Source organism: Hemicordylus capensis, chromosome 3 (genome assembly GCF_027244095.1).
Source record: "Hemicordylus capensis ecotype Gifberg chromosome 3, rHemCap1.1.pri, whole genome shotgun sequence".
NCBI classification, from domain to species: domain Eukaryota; kingdom Metazoa; phylum Chordata; class Lepidosauria; order Squamata; family Cordylidae; genus Hemicordylus; species Hemicordylus capensis.
In genome coordinates, this window is record NC_069659.1 from 56,866,859 (window position 1) to 56,884,094 (window position 17,236).

Here is a 17,236-nt window from a genome sequence, read left to right on the forward strand (position 1 = left end):
GTTTGGGATGTATCCTGGTGGGAAGATATTGTCATTATAATTAGTCACATATTATCTTACTAAGAGATGGTAGGGTCTTAAAGGCAAAGAGTTTTGAGAAGCTACCAAAATCTATTATTTCATCATCTCTGCAAACTCACTGCAGGTATTCACCGGATTACTTATGCTACTTTGTTCCTTTTAGTAGACTCTGGCAAATACCCAGGCTTCTCCCATATGTCTGTCATTTCACAAGTCATCTTGTTGCTGCATTAGGTCTTTCTGTAATGAGAAAACTCTGTGCCATAGTAGTTTTAACAACTAAATAACTCCATTCACTGATAAGGAAATGGTTATCTTTCTATGTATGTATATTTCTCTCAGGCGTACCTATAGCAAATCCCATGCATGGTAGCTCTTGCGAGAGTTCGTGAGCAGCTGCCTGGATAGCGACAGGCACGTGTGGGAGGGAAGAAAATGGCTGCGGCAGCAGCTGGGCCGGCGGTGGGGAAAGACGGCAGTGGGCAGGCAGCTGGTGGGCAGGCAGAGAAAACGATGTCCGGCCGGGGGTGTCCAGGAAGAAAACAGCGGGTGGGGAAGCGGTGGTGGCAAACGAGGGGCTTGCCTGCCCGCCCAAAGCAAGAATGGCCCACACTGAGGCTGAATGTGAGGTGTAGACTGGCTGGTGCAGCCTCCCTCTCCGGGCCCACCTGCCTGCCATATGGCAAGCTAGCAAGTGGGTGGGTGTGTTAGAAAGCAGAGAGTGGAGGGAAAAAGCAGGAGAACTAGAGGTGCAGATGCTCTGCGCCCAATTCAGCTATTTATTTTATTTCTTTAAAATATATGTATGCTGCACTTTCCATTCCAGAGAAACTTCCAAGTGAGTGAAGTATACGCCATGTGATTGAGTTAACTATAGTGTACTCTATAGTGAGCCCCAGAAACTGACACAAATTTGTTCGGGACTTGGGAAGGAGCAATCAAATGAACCCTTGATTGGAAAAAGTTACAACTAGAGCTATTCTGGGCAAGCTCACATGAACATGCCCCCCCCCCCCCACCCCACACACGTCAGTCTCCTACATGAAATGAAGTTGAAAAAACTCCAAGAACACACCTGACCCAACATTACTCAGGGACATGCTGATACCTTCTTGGCATATCTTGTATTCATGTGTGGGAGTCTTCATAGGAATACCCCTTGTACATGTGCTCCAAAGCCCTGTTTAAACTGCTTTCTATAACTGGACTAAGTTTTCTATTTCTATATTATACCTCAGTGTTCATTATACCCCAATATTTTCTTTAAATTACTTCTACCACAGGGATGTACCAACCTTAATCTTACCCTTTTAACACACAAAGAGATTTAGGCTATGTGAAGCTTTGGGGGCCTATTTGGATTTGGCCCACCTTGACTCCCTTCAGCCTGAAGCAAAGCATCATCTGGGGAGGCACCAATGTGGGGTCAGAATAAAGCAAACTGGGCCAAACCTCTTGGTCCCTTGAAGCTTCACTTCAGCCTCCCTCCCTCCCCTCCCCCCCCCCCCCTCTCTCTCTCACACACACACACACACACACACACACACACACACACACACACCAATTACTTATCAGCGTAGGTGGAGCATGGAGAAAAGGCTCTAGTCTTTCTCTTTACTACCTAACTATTGGAAGATGCCAGAGATTGAACCCAGGATCTCCTGCATGCATAGCAGGTGCTCTTCCACTGAGCTACAGGCACACCCCTGATTTGTTTTGGCCCCCTTCAGCTCCTTTTTGAGAGGGCCTGCTTCACTTCAAGCTGAACCTTTCAGGCCCTCCTGCATCCCTACCTCACCACCACTCCTCAAACTACTTACTAGGACTGGCAGAGACAAGGAGAAACGGTTCTAGTCATTCTCTCTGCTTCCCTCCAAGAGGGAGCAAACAACCACATTCCTTGATTTAAAAGGACCCTTTCCCTCCTCTTCACATGGAATCTCAAGAAACAGATTTCTAGTGTTTTCTGAGACTGCTGTGGTCATTGAAAAAGTAAAAAATAAGTTTCCTTTTTGGAAGGAAATGTGACTGTGGAATGTGGCTGCCACTGTTCCCTTTAAGGTGTGTGCACGTGCGCGCACTCACAAGTTTTTGGATATCCGCTCAGGTCATTTTAGATCCTGCTCAGGCTGAATCAGGAAGGCCCCATTCTGGATGGAGGTGCGCATACACTGCCTTGATACTGCTGCTCAGAACAAAACTCAGTCTGCACCGAGATGAAAAAAATTAGAGGGACCACTGGTGGCTGCTTGCTTCCTCATGGTGGGAAATGAAGAGAGAGATTTTTTCCTTGCCCTGCCGGTCCTGATATGTGGTTTGAGGAGTGGAGGTGCAGTGTGGACACAATGGGGAACTGAAGCAGCCCTGGCAAAGTAGGGCTGAAGGGAGCTGAAGCAATGGAGGATATGGCTGTACCTCAGTGGAAGAGCATCCACTTTGTATGCGGGAGGTCCCAGGTTCTATCCCTGAAACTCTGGAGAGGCACTACCAGTCAGAGTCTACTTTGTCAGAGCTGTATGGACCAATGAGCTGTATGGACCAATAATGAATGCTGAGCTGAACGGACCAATGGGCTGACTTGGAATAAGGTCAGCCCTATGTACTTTACCTATAGCCTTTTGAGCTCCAAATTGGTCCCTGAAGCACAGTGGCCCACTTCACACAGGCCTAATAATACTATTAGGCCTGGAGGGGGGGGGCGCCTAAGTGGGGATCTGGCCCTTCTCTCCATGGGCAACCTTCAAGGGGGCTGCTGAATGCATGTATTTGTATAAACATATACAAATATAACAGCATAGGTTTGTTGGTACATTGTAGTACATCTCCCATTGAATGCAAAGAAAACATACAGTTATGAAACATGTTTGATATAATGTGTTCTAGTTACTTATATAAATTTACTGGATTTTGAAACAAAAAAAAATCTTGTTTCAACAATAGGCAAAACTCTAACTAGAACCTAGACATTTTAAATGCAATACACTCATTGTTCCTTTTTCTTTCATTTTAATAGGACTTGGCGTGAACACAGTAAACACAGTATATGGAGATACTATTATTTTGCCATGCCGTATAGAAGTTCCTGATGATCTTATGTTTGGAAAATGGAAATATGTAAGTATAACACCTTGGGTTATTTCTGTTATTACCATGTTTGTGAGATGATTGAAAGGATTCTTCTATACCATGCAATCGAAAGTATTCCACAAGTGTGTGATGAAAAATGAGCATTTTTGTGCTAAAACTTAAGAATGTTGCATGTTTCCTAGCATACTTGAGTGTAAGAGAACCATCATTACTTGGTTAGTAATTTTAAAACCTAATGGTGCAGTGGGGAAGTCTAGAGAGCAGGAGGCTGTTAGTTCAAATCCCCACTGGCATGTTTCCCAGACCATGGGAAATGACTATATTGGGCAGCAGCGATACAGGAAGGTGCTGAAAAGGCATCATCTCATACTGTGTGGGAGCAGGCAATGGTAAACCCCCTACAAAGAAAACCACATGGATCTGTGGTTGCCAGGAGTCGACACCAACTCAATGACACAATCTTACCTTTTCTTTCCTATGTGCTTCATATAGAAAGTGCTTCATTGTGGTGAAAAACTTACAGCATTTCTTTACTATTATCATTCTGTTTCATACACTGTTGTATTTGTGCTCACTATAGCTATGTGAAACAAATGTCATAGAACCAGTGCTTGCATTTTCATTTTGCAGCTGAGTGCATGGAGCATACAAAGGGTGCTCCTTTGTATACAGGCACAGCAGGAAGATGGTAATGCTACTAAGGTTCCTTCATCTCAGATCTATTGAGAACACTGCAGAATAACAGTCTTCTCTGCCAGCTGTTAACAGAACCCACCCTTGTGGTTCATGTTGTGCTTAGTACTAGAGAATGAAAGATACTCATAAATGGTTTTTGCAAGGACAGGGTCAAAGGGTTGAACTGGTCTAGTACAGTATGCAGAGCCTTAGGGACCAGAAGGCCAAGCTAAGCTTAATGCATTATCATGGTTGGTATGGCAAAGTAGTCAAAAGCCAAGTGATCAGGCTATGATATTAAATAGGAACATAGGAAACTGCCATATACTGAGTCAGACCATTGGTCTATCTAGCTCAGTATTGTCTTCACAGACTGGCAGCAGCAGCTCCAATGTTGCAGGCAGGAATCTCTCTCAGGCCTATCTTGGAGAAGCCAGGGAGGGAACTTGAAACCTTCTGCTCTTCCCAGAGTGGCTTCATCCCCTGAGGGGAATATCTTGTAGTGCTCACACATCAAGTCTCCCATTCATATGCAACCAGGGCAGACCCTGCCTAGCTATGGGGACAAGTCATGCTTGCTATCACAAGACCAGCTCTCCTCTCCAAATACATGCCAATAGACAGAAAAATATAAGGCACTAGCAGGGCCAGGAGAGGGTGGATTTTAACAAAAAGACTGAATGGAGAAGTATCAGAAAAATGGTAGTGAATCCAGTGCTGAGATCCAGGGTGGTGCAGTGGATAGACTTTTGGTTTCGACTGGAGAAACTTGGGTTGGAATCTTTGATTAGTTATGAAGCTCACCTGGTAGCTTGGGCCAGTCAAGTTCTTATAACCTCACCTACCTGTCATGATTGTTGTGATAATAAAATTGAGTACCATATCTTCGCACCCAAGAACCCACAGGTTGTACGGTTTTTTTAACCCAAAGAAAAGGTGGGTGTGGGAACTTGAAAGGGTGCAGACTGTCTAGCCACACTCCGCCGCCACTCCTCACCCCTCCTCCCTGCTTGATATTCAAACTCCCGGTGCAGGTCTGAGGGCATGTGGGACTCCCTCTCAGGCAAACTCCACCACCACTGCTTAGTATCCAACATTAAGAAGTGACCAAACTTCCTAGCACCTAACTGGATACTAAATGAAAGGCACTCCTATGTGCCTTTGTGTGCCTTTGTGTGCCTGGATTAGGTATTGGTTGCAGGCACCCAGGCATGCCACTCATTTAGTATCCAGCTAAGCACTAGGAAGTTCAGTCACCTCTTAGTGTTGGGGACTAAGCGGCAGGGGTGGCGGAGTTTGCCTGACAGAGAGTCCCACTTGCCCCCAGCCCTGAACCCAGGGCATGTCCTATACTCTCACTTGCTCTGAGGGTGCAGGACGTCCCCCTCCCCCGCAGCATCCTTACAGCAAACATGTAAAAGGTACAGAAAGAGGAAGTACAAAAACATTGTTAGGAGGCAGCAACAGTGCAGGGAGCAGCTGGGTGCGGGGTTTCTAATTTCTTTTTAACAAGAGCTGCTCAAAACTGTGGGCTCTAAACAGGTGCGGGCGCTTGCCATGGGTGGGTTCTTGGTGATTTGAAGCAAATCAGATTTGCTGTGAGGAGCAAATTAAAAAAAAAACCCTCAAAGAAGTTTTGTCCTTACCACTGAAATGGTACTTGCACACTTGCTTTGTGTCCTTTTAATTTTTAATGCAGTCTAATCTTGTTAGTGGACTTCAAGTCTAGTTTGTACATTAACGCTAAAGTGACTGACCCAGGGAAGCTTTGATCAACCAAGTTGTCATAAAGCTTATTGTGAGGGTGGTGCATAGTTTCCATTTGATTGTTAGCTCCTCTGCTCCGGTAGCCTACTAAGAATGGAAGGAATCACAAGTCAAGATAGGTAAAGAAATAGTAAGAGAATACTTAGCCACTTTAAATAAGTTTATGTCTCCAGGGCCAAATGAATTACCTTCCAGTATACTGAAGGAACTTGCAGACATGATCTGGTCTGTCATCTTTGAGAACTCCTGGAGAACAGGTGAGGTTCCAGAAAGCTAAAGATGGGGAAATGATGTCCCTATCATCAAAAAAGGGACAGGGAAGGGAGAAGAAGTTTGAAAATACGGATTGGTCAGCTTGATGTTCTGAATCAAGATCCTGCAACAGATTATGAAACAGATAGTCTACAAGCACTTGAAAAAGAGTGTGATGATTACTAGAAGCCAGCACAGGTTTATCAAGAATAGATCATGCTGGACTAATCTTACCTCCTTTTTAAATAGAGTTACTAGTTTAGTGTACAATGCTGTGGGCACAGAGTATCTTGATTTCAGCAAAGCATGTGGCAAAGTTTCCCATCATATCCTCATTGATAAGCTCATAGATGCAGGCTAGATGATACTACTGTTGAATGGTTGGTTGAACAACCATACCCAATGAGTACTCCATAAATGCTCCTGGTCAACCTGGAGAGAAAGCTGCAAGATTTTGTTAAATGTTTCTATGAATATCTTGGATGAGAGAGTTGAGGGGATGCTTATCAAATTTTGAGACAACACAAAGCTGAGAGGGATAGCTAACACCTTAGAAGACAGAATCTAGCTCTAAAATTATCTAGTTGGACTTGAACATGACATCTAAACCAATAAAAAGTTCAGCAGAGACAAATGTAAAATTCTGAATTTAGTAAGAAAACCAAATGCACGTGTGTAGAATGGGGAGACCTGGCTTGGCAACAGTATGTGTGAAAAGGATTTGCAAGTCTTCGTGGTCCAGAAGTTGACCATGAGTCAGCAATGTGATATGGCTGTTGAAAAACAAACGCAATTAACAGAGACAGAGGCCGAATTCACACGTAACAGGAAACCAGAGTTGAACGAGCCAGAGTTTTCCAAACCGGTATGTCTGAATGCATGAAACCCTGATCCCATCCAAAAAGCAACCCGGGGTTTCCTTTGCCACACTCCAGTTTGAAACCTCAGGTTGTAGTGGGTTTCACTGCTCATACCTGAGGTTTCCAGCCACCTGCTGTATATCTGAATGCGGAACTGCTGGCTGAAACCAGAGTTGAGGGAGGTACTCCCCCCTCTTTCTGTCTGTGACTGGCTGTCAGGGCTGTCCTTCACGCCAGAAGCAAGCCCACCCAGCCATCTCCACATCCTCTCTGCAGTCTCCCTGACTGCAATTCAGCTCCTGTCTGTTTTGTACAAATGCTGATAGGTAAGCATGCGGTAGAGAGGAGTGGAACCGTTCTGTGCGAATTAGATTCCAAGAAGGAATCGTTCAGTTTTGCACTGGTTAGACCTTGCTTGGAATACTTGTCCAGTTCTGGGCAATTTATTATATCATATGACAATTTCAATCAAATTGTCAAATGATATAAATATATCATAGTCAAATGATATAACATTTTCCAATAAAAAGTTTGCAAAGCAGTTTATAAAGAAAAAAAGATGGTTCCCTATTACCAAAGGGCTCACAATCGAAAAATAAACACAAGGTATACACCAGCAGCAACCACTGGAGGGATGCTGTTGGGTAGTCATGTGCACGGACCGGTTCGGAGGCCATTCTAAAGGCCTCCAGACCGGTCCGGGCACGGGGTGGTTTTGGTTCGGGTGGGGGGTTATATTCAAAACAGGGGGGGCTCTACTCACCCCTTCCAGTAAAATCCCGTATTTCTTGAAGTAAGCGGGCGGCATACCTCCCTGCCGCCCGCTTCATTCCCCCTCCTCCGCGGCTGCTAGTGCTGCTAATCTATCTTCGCTTTGAATCAATACTCAATCGGGCGGCAGGGTATCTCCCAGTCCCTGCCGCCCGGCTCTTCAATGCCCCCCGACTTAGGTTGAATAACCCTGCCGCCCCAGGACCCCTGCCGCCGCTTCCCTTCCCTTCCCTTCCCATGCTCAGGGGGTCGGCAGGAGAACTCCCCCGCCGACCCCGTCCCCTTCCCCGGGCGGCTGCGCTCTAAAGTTAGAGCGGGCGGCGGGAGAGCTCCCAGCCGCCCGCTCGCTTCCCCGGCTGCGGCGCTGCAAATGGCTTCTTGGAAGCCTTTTGCGCAGCCGCACTTCCAAGAAGCCATTTGCAGCGCCGCAGCCGGAGAAGCGAGCGGGCGGCTGGGAGCTCTCCCGCCGCCCGCTCTAACTTTAGAGCGCAGCCGCCTGGGGAAGGGGACGGGGTCGGCGGGGGAGTTCTCCTGCCGACCCCCTGAGCATGGGAAGGGAAGGGAAGGGAAGGGGCGGCAGGGGTCCTGGGGCGGCAGGGTTATTCAACCTAAGTCGGGGGGCATTGAAGAGCCGGGCGGCAGGGACTGGGAGATACCCTGCCGCCCGATTGAGTATTGATTCAAAGCGAAGATAGATTAGCAGCACTAGCAGCCGTGGAGGAGGGGGAATGAAGCGGGCGGCAGGGAGGTATGCCGCCCGCTTACTTCAAGAAATACGGAGGCATTCTTGAGGGGGTAAGTAAAGCCCCCCCGCCCGAACTTGTTTGGAATCCCCAACCCCAGTGCCGGACCGCAACTCCGCGGTTCCGTGCACACCCCTACTGTTGGGATTGAATAGTGCCAGTTGCTCTCCCCTGCTAAGAATAAGAAAATGAAAATCACCACTCTAAACAGTGCTTCTTTGCCCGCTTAGCAGGGGTAGGGCTGTGTGAACCTTTTCAGCTTCAACCCAAAGCAAAGAGTCATCCAGTTGGGGTCAAAGCCTTCTTTCAGCTCTCAGCTCTCTGCAGCTTTGCTTCAGACCTAAAAGTACTGCTTACAAGATTGGGCAGGGGGCAGAAGATGGACTGCTTTCTTATATCTTCTTATAATCTTTCTTATATACCACAAGCCAGCATGGTGTAGTGGTTAGAGTGCTGGACTAGGACCAGGGAGACCCGAGTTCAAATCCCCATTCAGCCATAAAACTAGCTGGGTGACTCTGGGCCAGTCACTTCTCTCAGCCTAACCTACTTCACAGGGTTGTTGTGAAAGAGAAAGAGTATGTAGTACACTGCTCTGGGCTCCTTGGAGGAAGAGCAGGATATAAATGTAAATAATAATAATAATATCTTAGCTCTTGGAGGTAAGGGAACAGGCAGCATCTTACACAGTAAGTTTTTTAAATGACCTTTTTCTTTCCCTGGAGTCCTGGGAATGATGCAGATGCTTCTAAGAAATATTGTCTTTTCCACATCTGTAAAAATGCCCACAAAAAGACAACATTTCCTAGAAGCACCTGCATCATTCCCAGAACACCAGGGAAAGCAAATAAAGTCATTTCAAATACAAACCATGGAAGATGACTGTGCCTTGCCCCCTTCCCAGTACTGTTAGTAGTGCTTTTTAGTGAAAAATGAAGCAAAACTTTGTAAGGCCAAGGGTTCAGCCTACAGCAAAGCAGGGACCCCTCTGAAACAAATCTGACCCATGAATCAAAGGGCTTCACACAGCCGTAATAGATTTTGCTCTCTGGTAGAGTGGAGTACTAACAGATTTTGGCCTCTGGTGGTACTGTAGAGAGAGTTACTTTGTGGAAATCCTTAAGGGAGGAAAGCTGGTCTTGTACCAAACATGAATCTTCCCCTTTTCTAAGCAGGGTCTGCCTTGATTTGCATTTGAATGGGAGACTACATATGAGCACTATACATTATTCTCCTTAGTGGATGGGGCCACTCTAGGAAGGCATCTGGGGAAGGTTCCAAGTTCCCTCCCTGGCATCTCCAAGATAGGGCTGAGAGATACGCCTGATTGCAACCTTGGAGAAGCCTCTGCCAGTCTTTAGGGGTGTGTACAAAACCAGGTTGCCTGGTTTGGTTCGCGTCCAAACCAGACTCAAACCAAACCAGGCATGTTTGGTTTTATGCCTCTGAACAACGCCCCACTGGCTCAGCTTGTATCCAAGCTTGTTTGGGGGTTCTAAAGTAAAAAATAATAAATTGGTGGGGGGAAATCACTCACAGGTCCGGTGGCCTGGGGGGTGCTGCTGCAGCCACACAGGGGAGTCTCTACCATTTCTCTCCCCCCGCCCCACTGGCATTCCCTCAGTCTTCTACAATTCGTTTCAGCCCTTTTTCGGGTTGTTCTGGCCCATTCTCCGGTGGCGGCAGCCATTTTGGAGGCCACCATGCATGCTTCCTGACTATTTGCATGGCCAAGGTCATGACCTGTGGGTCTCTGGGGGTGCTGTGGGCAGTACCACCCGAAGCCACTAGACCTGGTGGTGTTTAGGGTTTTTTGTTGTTGTTTTTTAAACCCATTAGAACCCCCTAACTGGCCCCAAGCTAGCCCAGGGGATCAGCTTGAACTCTAGCTGAAACAGGCCCAGCCTGACTTAACGGCAAGCCCTCAAGCCAGACCAGTTTGATGGCGAACCGGCTCACTACCAGTCCATGCAAACAATACTGAGGTATATGGACCAATTTCTCTTTTTAAAAGTACACATTCTTAATGTCATTGTTGATATCTCAAAACCTTTATTGAATGTTAAAAAATTAAATTTAGGCAAAATGTGCTTGTGACAGTTAATCAAGTAATAAATCTTGTTAGAAGAATGTGTAAAAATATGTCTCTTCCAGAGTCATAAACAATAATTAATTGTATCTTATTCATGAACCATAATCTCTGGTGCTTCCATTATAAGAAAGAAAAATTTAATTTAGTAGAGAATAGTTATTTATAAGTGATTGAATGGTAGATTCTGTTGTAGTGCTGAATTTCCTTGACAAACAATATAATGTACACTTACAGATTCAAAAGCAGTTGAAATGTGTAGACTGCTGTATAGCTAGTGCTTCATCTACCTTTTGCATATTTTATCATTGAAATGACAGATAATTCTATATCAGGAAGACCTATGCAGAAGTATATGAAATATCCAGTAACCTCAAGACTTATGAATCTGAATGCTCATTTTGAAATGTTACACAGCACTGAGTCCTTCAAAATATAGTGACAATATTTATGCGTGGCTATATTGCATTTGAATGAACAGTTGATGCTATGCCTTTTGAAAACTAGGTCTATTTAATCATACAGGAGAACCTTGTTACTTGCAGGGGTTCCGTTCCTCGCCTAGTGCCAGGAGTAACAGAACCATGAGTAACAAGTCATTATTGCTATGGGAAAAGGGGGTTAGGTTCCAAAGTGTAAGAAAAATGAAGGAAACATCAGAAAATGGCAAAATAACTTGAAAAAAATTACTGTGGCATGCTCCGCGGTGTCTGTATGTGGCCACGAATCCCCCCATGTGCCCAGGAATGCCACAAATTACCTCCCCAAAAAGCAAAAAATCACAGAAATTTTTCTCCCCGAAAAAGGTGGGTTTTTTTGTTTGAAGGAAAGGAGCCACAAAATGGCTCCCCAGAGACCAACCAATCAAACTTTATTAATATGGTCACAGACCAGCATAAAGTAAAAGGGGCGATTACATATGGTAAAGGTGCATATGGATAACAGAAATTAAAGTACATAAAAATACACAAGAAACATAAGGGCATAAAAAGCCTAAAAAGGCATGAAAGTGATATAAAAGCACAAAAGTCCTAAAAATACATTAAAAGATGGCATAAAGAAGGAATGTATAAAGTTTAGAAGACATAAAAAGACAAAGATGCATAAAAGAGTAGGTAATAAAACTAGATAATGGTCAGGCTATAAGGTTATAGGGAGCAGTAAGAGAAGAGTCTAGGGCATGAAGTATTGAATGATCGAAGAGTAGAGCCCACTCTGAGTCACCAGTGGTCAGTTTAAGACTGATAGGACCCACTGTCTACCATCCACCAGTGCATGCTGATCGCTGCCACACAGAACCTGGCAATGCTATATGTGATGGCAGGCTTAAAGTCAGAAAGCAACAAGGAGCTGTAGAAATGGCTCAGACATCTCGGATATTTGCATAGCAATGGAAGGATGAGGGAAGCACAAATGTCTCTTTAAAACAAGTAGTGGAGGAGGATATACTCAGTAGTTTAAATCTGCCCTGAGCCACAAGGGCAAAGTCATTCTGCAAATGGAGTCCTTCTATGATGGCCTTCTAGCACTGCTAAGGGGAGGGCATGACAGCGAGCCAAAATGAAAAGCCCTCCTGTGCTTTGGAACCTCCAGTTGAGTAAAGTATGCCACTAGAGTGGCAGAGTATCTAAGCTCATCACCGATATGAAAGTTCAGGACCCTGCTGAGATCAGTTTGGCACTCAATGTTTATGATATGCTGCTTGATGTTGGCTTTCACTTGGGCGTGGCTCATGCTAAATAAGGTCAAAGGGTGGCTATGTTTGTCTCATTTGACAGAATCCAACTAGATTGGTAATCACCATGTAGGGTTACTGGGGCAAGACTAAATGGGCAAAAAGAGAGTCTGAGCAAAGCATGGCACCCGCACCTTAGCCTTCACCTTGATCAGGCCTGTCTCCAGACACAAGGTGGTGTTGGAGACACATCTTGGTGCTTGGAATCCCAGAGACAAAATGGTGGGTGGACGTGACCTACATGGTCACATCCAGCTCTCTAGAAACTGTGGATATGTGGGTTTTAACCCCTTCATATCCACAGATACTGAAAATGGGTGTCAATGAGACACCCCATGGATACACAGAACCATGAATAGCGGTTCTGCAAATAATGAGGTTCTCCTGTATTAGTAATTTCTGTTGTTTAGTTTTAAAGCAAGTATTAGATGGGCAAGCACTACTAATCATAGGCTTTGGTACAGTTTTTTTCCCTTTGTTTTTTTTTATTCTAGGAAATTGCAAATAAGGCTCCAGTGTTTATTGCCTTCCGATCTGCAACCAAAAAAAATGTACAATATGATAATGTTCCAGAATACAAAGACCGATTGAGTCTCTCAGAAAATTATACTCTGTCGATAAATAATGCAAGGATTGGTGATGAAAGAAGATTTGTATGCATGCTCGTAACAGAGGACAACGTCTTTGAAGAACCTACAATTGTTAAATTGTTCAGTAAGTATCAACTACTGTTAACAGCTAGCAATATTGATCACTAGCATGTGGCCCATCACTTATGGAATTCCTAGCAAAAGATAGCAAGGAAAATATTATTCAGATAAGTTAGGTGTTGTGTCATAAATGAAAAGCCTGGTTTTGTGCATAGCATTGATAAAAAAAAGAATTTGCTGTAATCTCCCTGCAGAAATGAATGCTAAATGTCAGCTTCAAGCAAAGAGAATGTAAAGGCATGATAATACTAGCTTCTTATGCACACATTTTAATTAATATGGAAAACATGAGAGTGGGACTGATAGGAAAATGCTGAGATGTTGTGCTAAGTGTGAACATGTCCAGGAAACAAATAGCATATCTGTAGCCTGAAATGTATGTGAGCTGATTCTGTAGCCTAAGCATGTGTATGAGATCAGGTAGCCTAGTGGCTAATTGTCTGAGCTATGACTCAAGACTTTCCCAATTTGAATCTCACTTTTTCCATGAACTCACTAGGTTGCCTAGGCAAGCAGTTCAGCTCCCCAGCTACATTTAAGATACAGGACTGCTGTAAGTCCTATAGATAATAAATGTAAAACACACTTGGGGGCACTATAGAAATCCTCCTCCTCCTCCTCCCAAAGAGAGATGAGAGCCCAGGCATTTGCTGGCAATCGTAGCCGAGTAGCTGCCAAGAAGGAAGGACATAGGTATTGTAATGCAGCACCTCTGCAGAGTCCGATGCTGGGCTGTATAGGCAAATGCCTCATCAAACCAGTAACAAAATGCCCATTCACACATTATGCTCAACACTTGTGCAATAATTGTACAGTGTACCCAGGTATAGGGATGTACCAATACATGTACTTTGAGGGGCAGGGAGGGGTGCCTTTAACAAACAGATAAGGAGCTCCTAACCTGCTCGCCCCCTCTCTGCCACTTTCCCCCTGCTGGTGCTTATTTTAGAAACAGCCGCATGGGGCTGCAGCGTTCTTTCCTGCAGCCCCGACTGGCACCAGCATGCAAATGACCAGCGCGTGTGCACTCCAGTCATATGCATGCTTATGCCTATCAGGGCTGCAGGAAGGAACACTGCAGCCCCACGCAGCTGTTTCTAAAACAAAGACTAGTGTGTGTGTGGAGGGGGGATTAGCGGCAGGGAGAGCGCAAGCAGGTAAAGAGCTCCTTACCTGTTAGTTAAAGGCGCGCGCGCGCACACACACACACACACACACACACACACACAAACCCTGTGGAGTCAGCTTCAATGCCGGCATTCAAACAGGTTTGGTGCTCTGAAAAGGTTACAGATCTGTACACAGTTACCGTCATTCACATGTTTGTTTGTTTGTTTATCATAAGAACATAGGAACAGCCCTGCTGGATCAGGCGCAAGGCCCATCTAGTCCAGCATTCTGTTTCACACAGCGGCCCACCAGATGCTACAGGAAGCCACAGGCAGGAGTTGAGGGCATGCCCTCTCTCCTGCTGTTACTCCCCTGCAACTGGTACTCAGAGGCAGCCTGCCATTGAGGCTGGAGGTGGCCTATAGCCCTCTGACTCGTAGCCATTGATAGACTTCTCCTCCATGAAGTTATGCAAACCCCTCTTAAAGCCATCTAGGTTGTTGGCTGTCACCACATCTTGTGGCAGAGAATTCCACAAGTGGATTATGGGTTGTGTGAAAAAGTACCTACGTTTGTTGATCCTAGATTTCCTGGCAATCAATTTCATGGGATGACCCCTGGTTCTAGTGTTATGTGAGAGGGAAAAGAATTTCTCTCTATCTACTTTCTCCACACCATGCATGATTTTATAGACCTCTATCATGTCTCCTCGCAGTCATCTTATTTCTAAACTAAATAGCCCCAGGTGTTGTAGCCTTGCCTCATAAGGAAGGTGCTGTAGGCCCCTGATCATCTTGGTTGCCCTCTTCTGCACCTTTTCCAGTTCTACAATGTCCTTTTTTTAGATGTGGTGACCAGAATTGTACACAGTACTCCAAGTGTGGTCGCACCATCATTTTGTATAAGGGCATTATAATATTAGCAGTTTTATTTTCAACTCCCTTCCAAATGATCCCTAGCATGGAATTGGCCTTTTTCACAGCTGCTGCACATTGAGTCGACACTTTCAATGAGCTGTCCACCATGACCCCAAGATCCTTCTCCTGGTCAGTCATCGACAGCTCAGATCCCATCAATGTATACTTGAAGTTGCAGGTTTTTGTCCCAAAGTGTATCACTTTATACTTGCCAACATTGAACCACATTTGCCATTCTGTCGCCCATTCACCAAGTTTGGAGAGATCCTTTTGGAGCTCCTCAAAATCTTTTTTGGATTTTACTACCTGGAAGAGTTTGGTATTATCTTCAAATTTGGCCAACTCACTGCTTACCGCTACTTTTAGATCATTTATGTATAACTTAAAAAGCACCGATCCCAGTACAGATCCCTAGGGGACCCCACTTCTTACTTCCCTCCATTGTGAAAACTCTCCATTTATACCTACACTCTGTTTCCTGTCCTTCAACCAGTTAACAATCCACACATGTACTTGTCCCCAATCTGAAAGTTTTCAGTTTTTCCAGACAGTTTAGAACATCATCTTTTGTCACTTCTGACTCAGTTCTTTAGCCGCCCTCTCCAAAAAGCCTGTTTCAGGAACAGGTATATGCTCAGTATCCTCTGTCGTGAAGACAGACGCAAAGAACTCATATGCAACCTCCATATCCCTGGTGCCCCTGGTGGCTCAGTGGTAAAACTGCCGCCCTGTAACCAGAAGGTTACAAGTTCGATCCTGACCAGGGGCTCAAGGTTGACTCAGCCTTCCATCCTTCTGAGGTCAGTAAAATGAGTACCCAGAATGTTGGGGGCAATATGCTAAATCATTGTAAACCGCTTAGAGAGCTCCGGCTATAAAGCGGTATATAAATGTAAGTGCTATTGCTATTGCTATATCCTCCTTAATATTCCCTTTCACTCCCTCATTGTCTAATGGTCCAACCGCCTCCCTGGCAGGTTTCCTGCTTCTGATGTATTTAAAGAAGTTTTTGTTATTCCCCTTGATGCTTTTAGCTAAATGTTCCTCAAACTCTCTTTTTGCCTCCCTTATTGTCACCTTGCATTTCTTTTGCCAGAGTTTATGTTCCTTTCTGTTCTCTTCATTTGGACAGGCCTTCCAATTTTGAAAGGAAGTCTTCTTCCCTTTTATGGCTTCCTTGACGGTACCCGTTAGCCATGCTGGCATCCTCCTGGATTTAGTGGTACCTTTCCTCCTTTTGGTTATATAATCTAACTGGGCTTCTATTATTGTGGTTTTGAGTAAACTCCATGCATTCTGGAGCGAAGTGACTCTCCTGATTTTCCCTTTCAGCTTTTTTTTTTTTTACCATACTCCTCATTTTGGAGAAGTTTCCTCTTCTGAAATTCAGAATGTCTGTGTTAGACTTCCTTGGTGATTCTCTCCCTGCATGTATGCTGAAATTGATCGCACTATGGTCACTGTTCCCTAAAGAGTCAATGACCATGCATCAGGCCCTGGGTGCCACTCAGGATTAAGTCCAAGGCCACCTCCTCTCTGGTTGGTTCCAAGAACAACTGTTCTAGGGCACAGTTGTTCAGCGTATCTAGAAATTTGATGTCTTTGCCATTACCTAACTGTGAATTTACCCTATGTGTGGATAATTGAAGTCACGCATTATTACAGCCCTGCTTCTCCTTGAAGCCTCCCTTATTTCCTCCTGCACTGTCACTGTCATCGTTTTGATCTGGAGGGAGATAGCATGTCCCCAGTAGCACATTTCCTTTCAAGCCCTGTATTGTCACCCACAGGGTTTCTGTGGAGGACTCCTTTCCTTCTAGGTTTTCTACCTTTTTTATCTGTTTTATATAAACAGATAAACATAAAACAGATGTCCAGAGTTAGGAAATGTTTCAATGTAACACATCAGCTTCAGTGTTATACACTAGTGAATGAAGCCTGTTATTAAATACAATAGCTAAGCATCATTACTCAGCAAACTAACAGCAAATAGCCAATCCTATTACAGTACCAATTACAGTACTCCACTCCAGTCCTGCTGTGCTGCCTCATTGTGGTGGTGGTGGTGGTGGGGTGTTCCTGAGAGGGATGAGCATAGTACGCCAAGAGGTATACTTCCAGTAGGCTCACCCAAGGCATGAATGTCATCCCAGCTGCCCAGCTAAAGCAAGCAAACTTTATTGGGCAGCAGTGATATAGGAAGGTGCTGGAGGTGGACGGTCCATTCAGTGACAACGACATAGGCATCGTTTCATACTACACAGAAGAAGGCAATGGTAAACCACTCCTGCATTTTACCAAGAAAGCCACATGGATAGACAAGATAGAATGATTGTCGATGTAGTGCCAGATGATGGGCCTCTCAGGTCGTATGGTACTCAACATGCTACTGGGGAAGAGCTAAGGATCTTTCAGTGTACCAATGGTGTTTATGATGTGGATAGGTTAAAGCCTTTTAGACATCTAGCTGCTGATGTTGTCATGTGGGAAAAGAAAATC

At 44.9% G+C, this 17,236-nt stretch overlaps 1 protein-coding gene across 7 annotated transcripts in view; it reads left to right on the plus strand.

Annotated features, from left to right (window-relative positions):
- The window catches only part of ALCAM (activated leukocyte cell adhesion molecule), a 254,083-nt gene that overhangs the window by 132,995 nt on the left and 103,852 nt on the right, over positions 1–17,236 (plus strand). For all 7 annotated transcript variants that reach the window (XM_053307300.1, XM_053307294.1, XM_053307295.1 and 4 more), the window contains exons 2-3: positions 3,035–3,135; positions 12,495–12,714. In XM_053307300.1, coding sequence (XP_053163275.1) covers positions 3,035–3,135; positions 12,495–12,714 — 321 coding nt within the window. The remainder of the gene's footprint in view (positions 1–3,034; positions 3,136–12,494; positions 12,715–17,236) is intronic.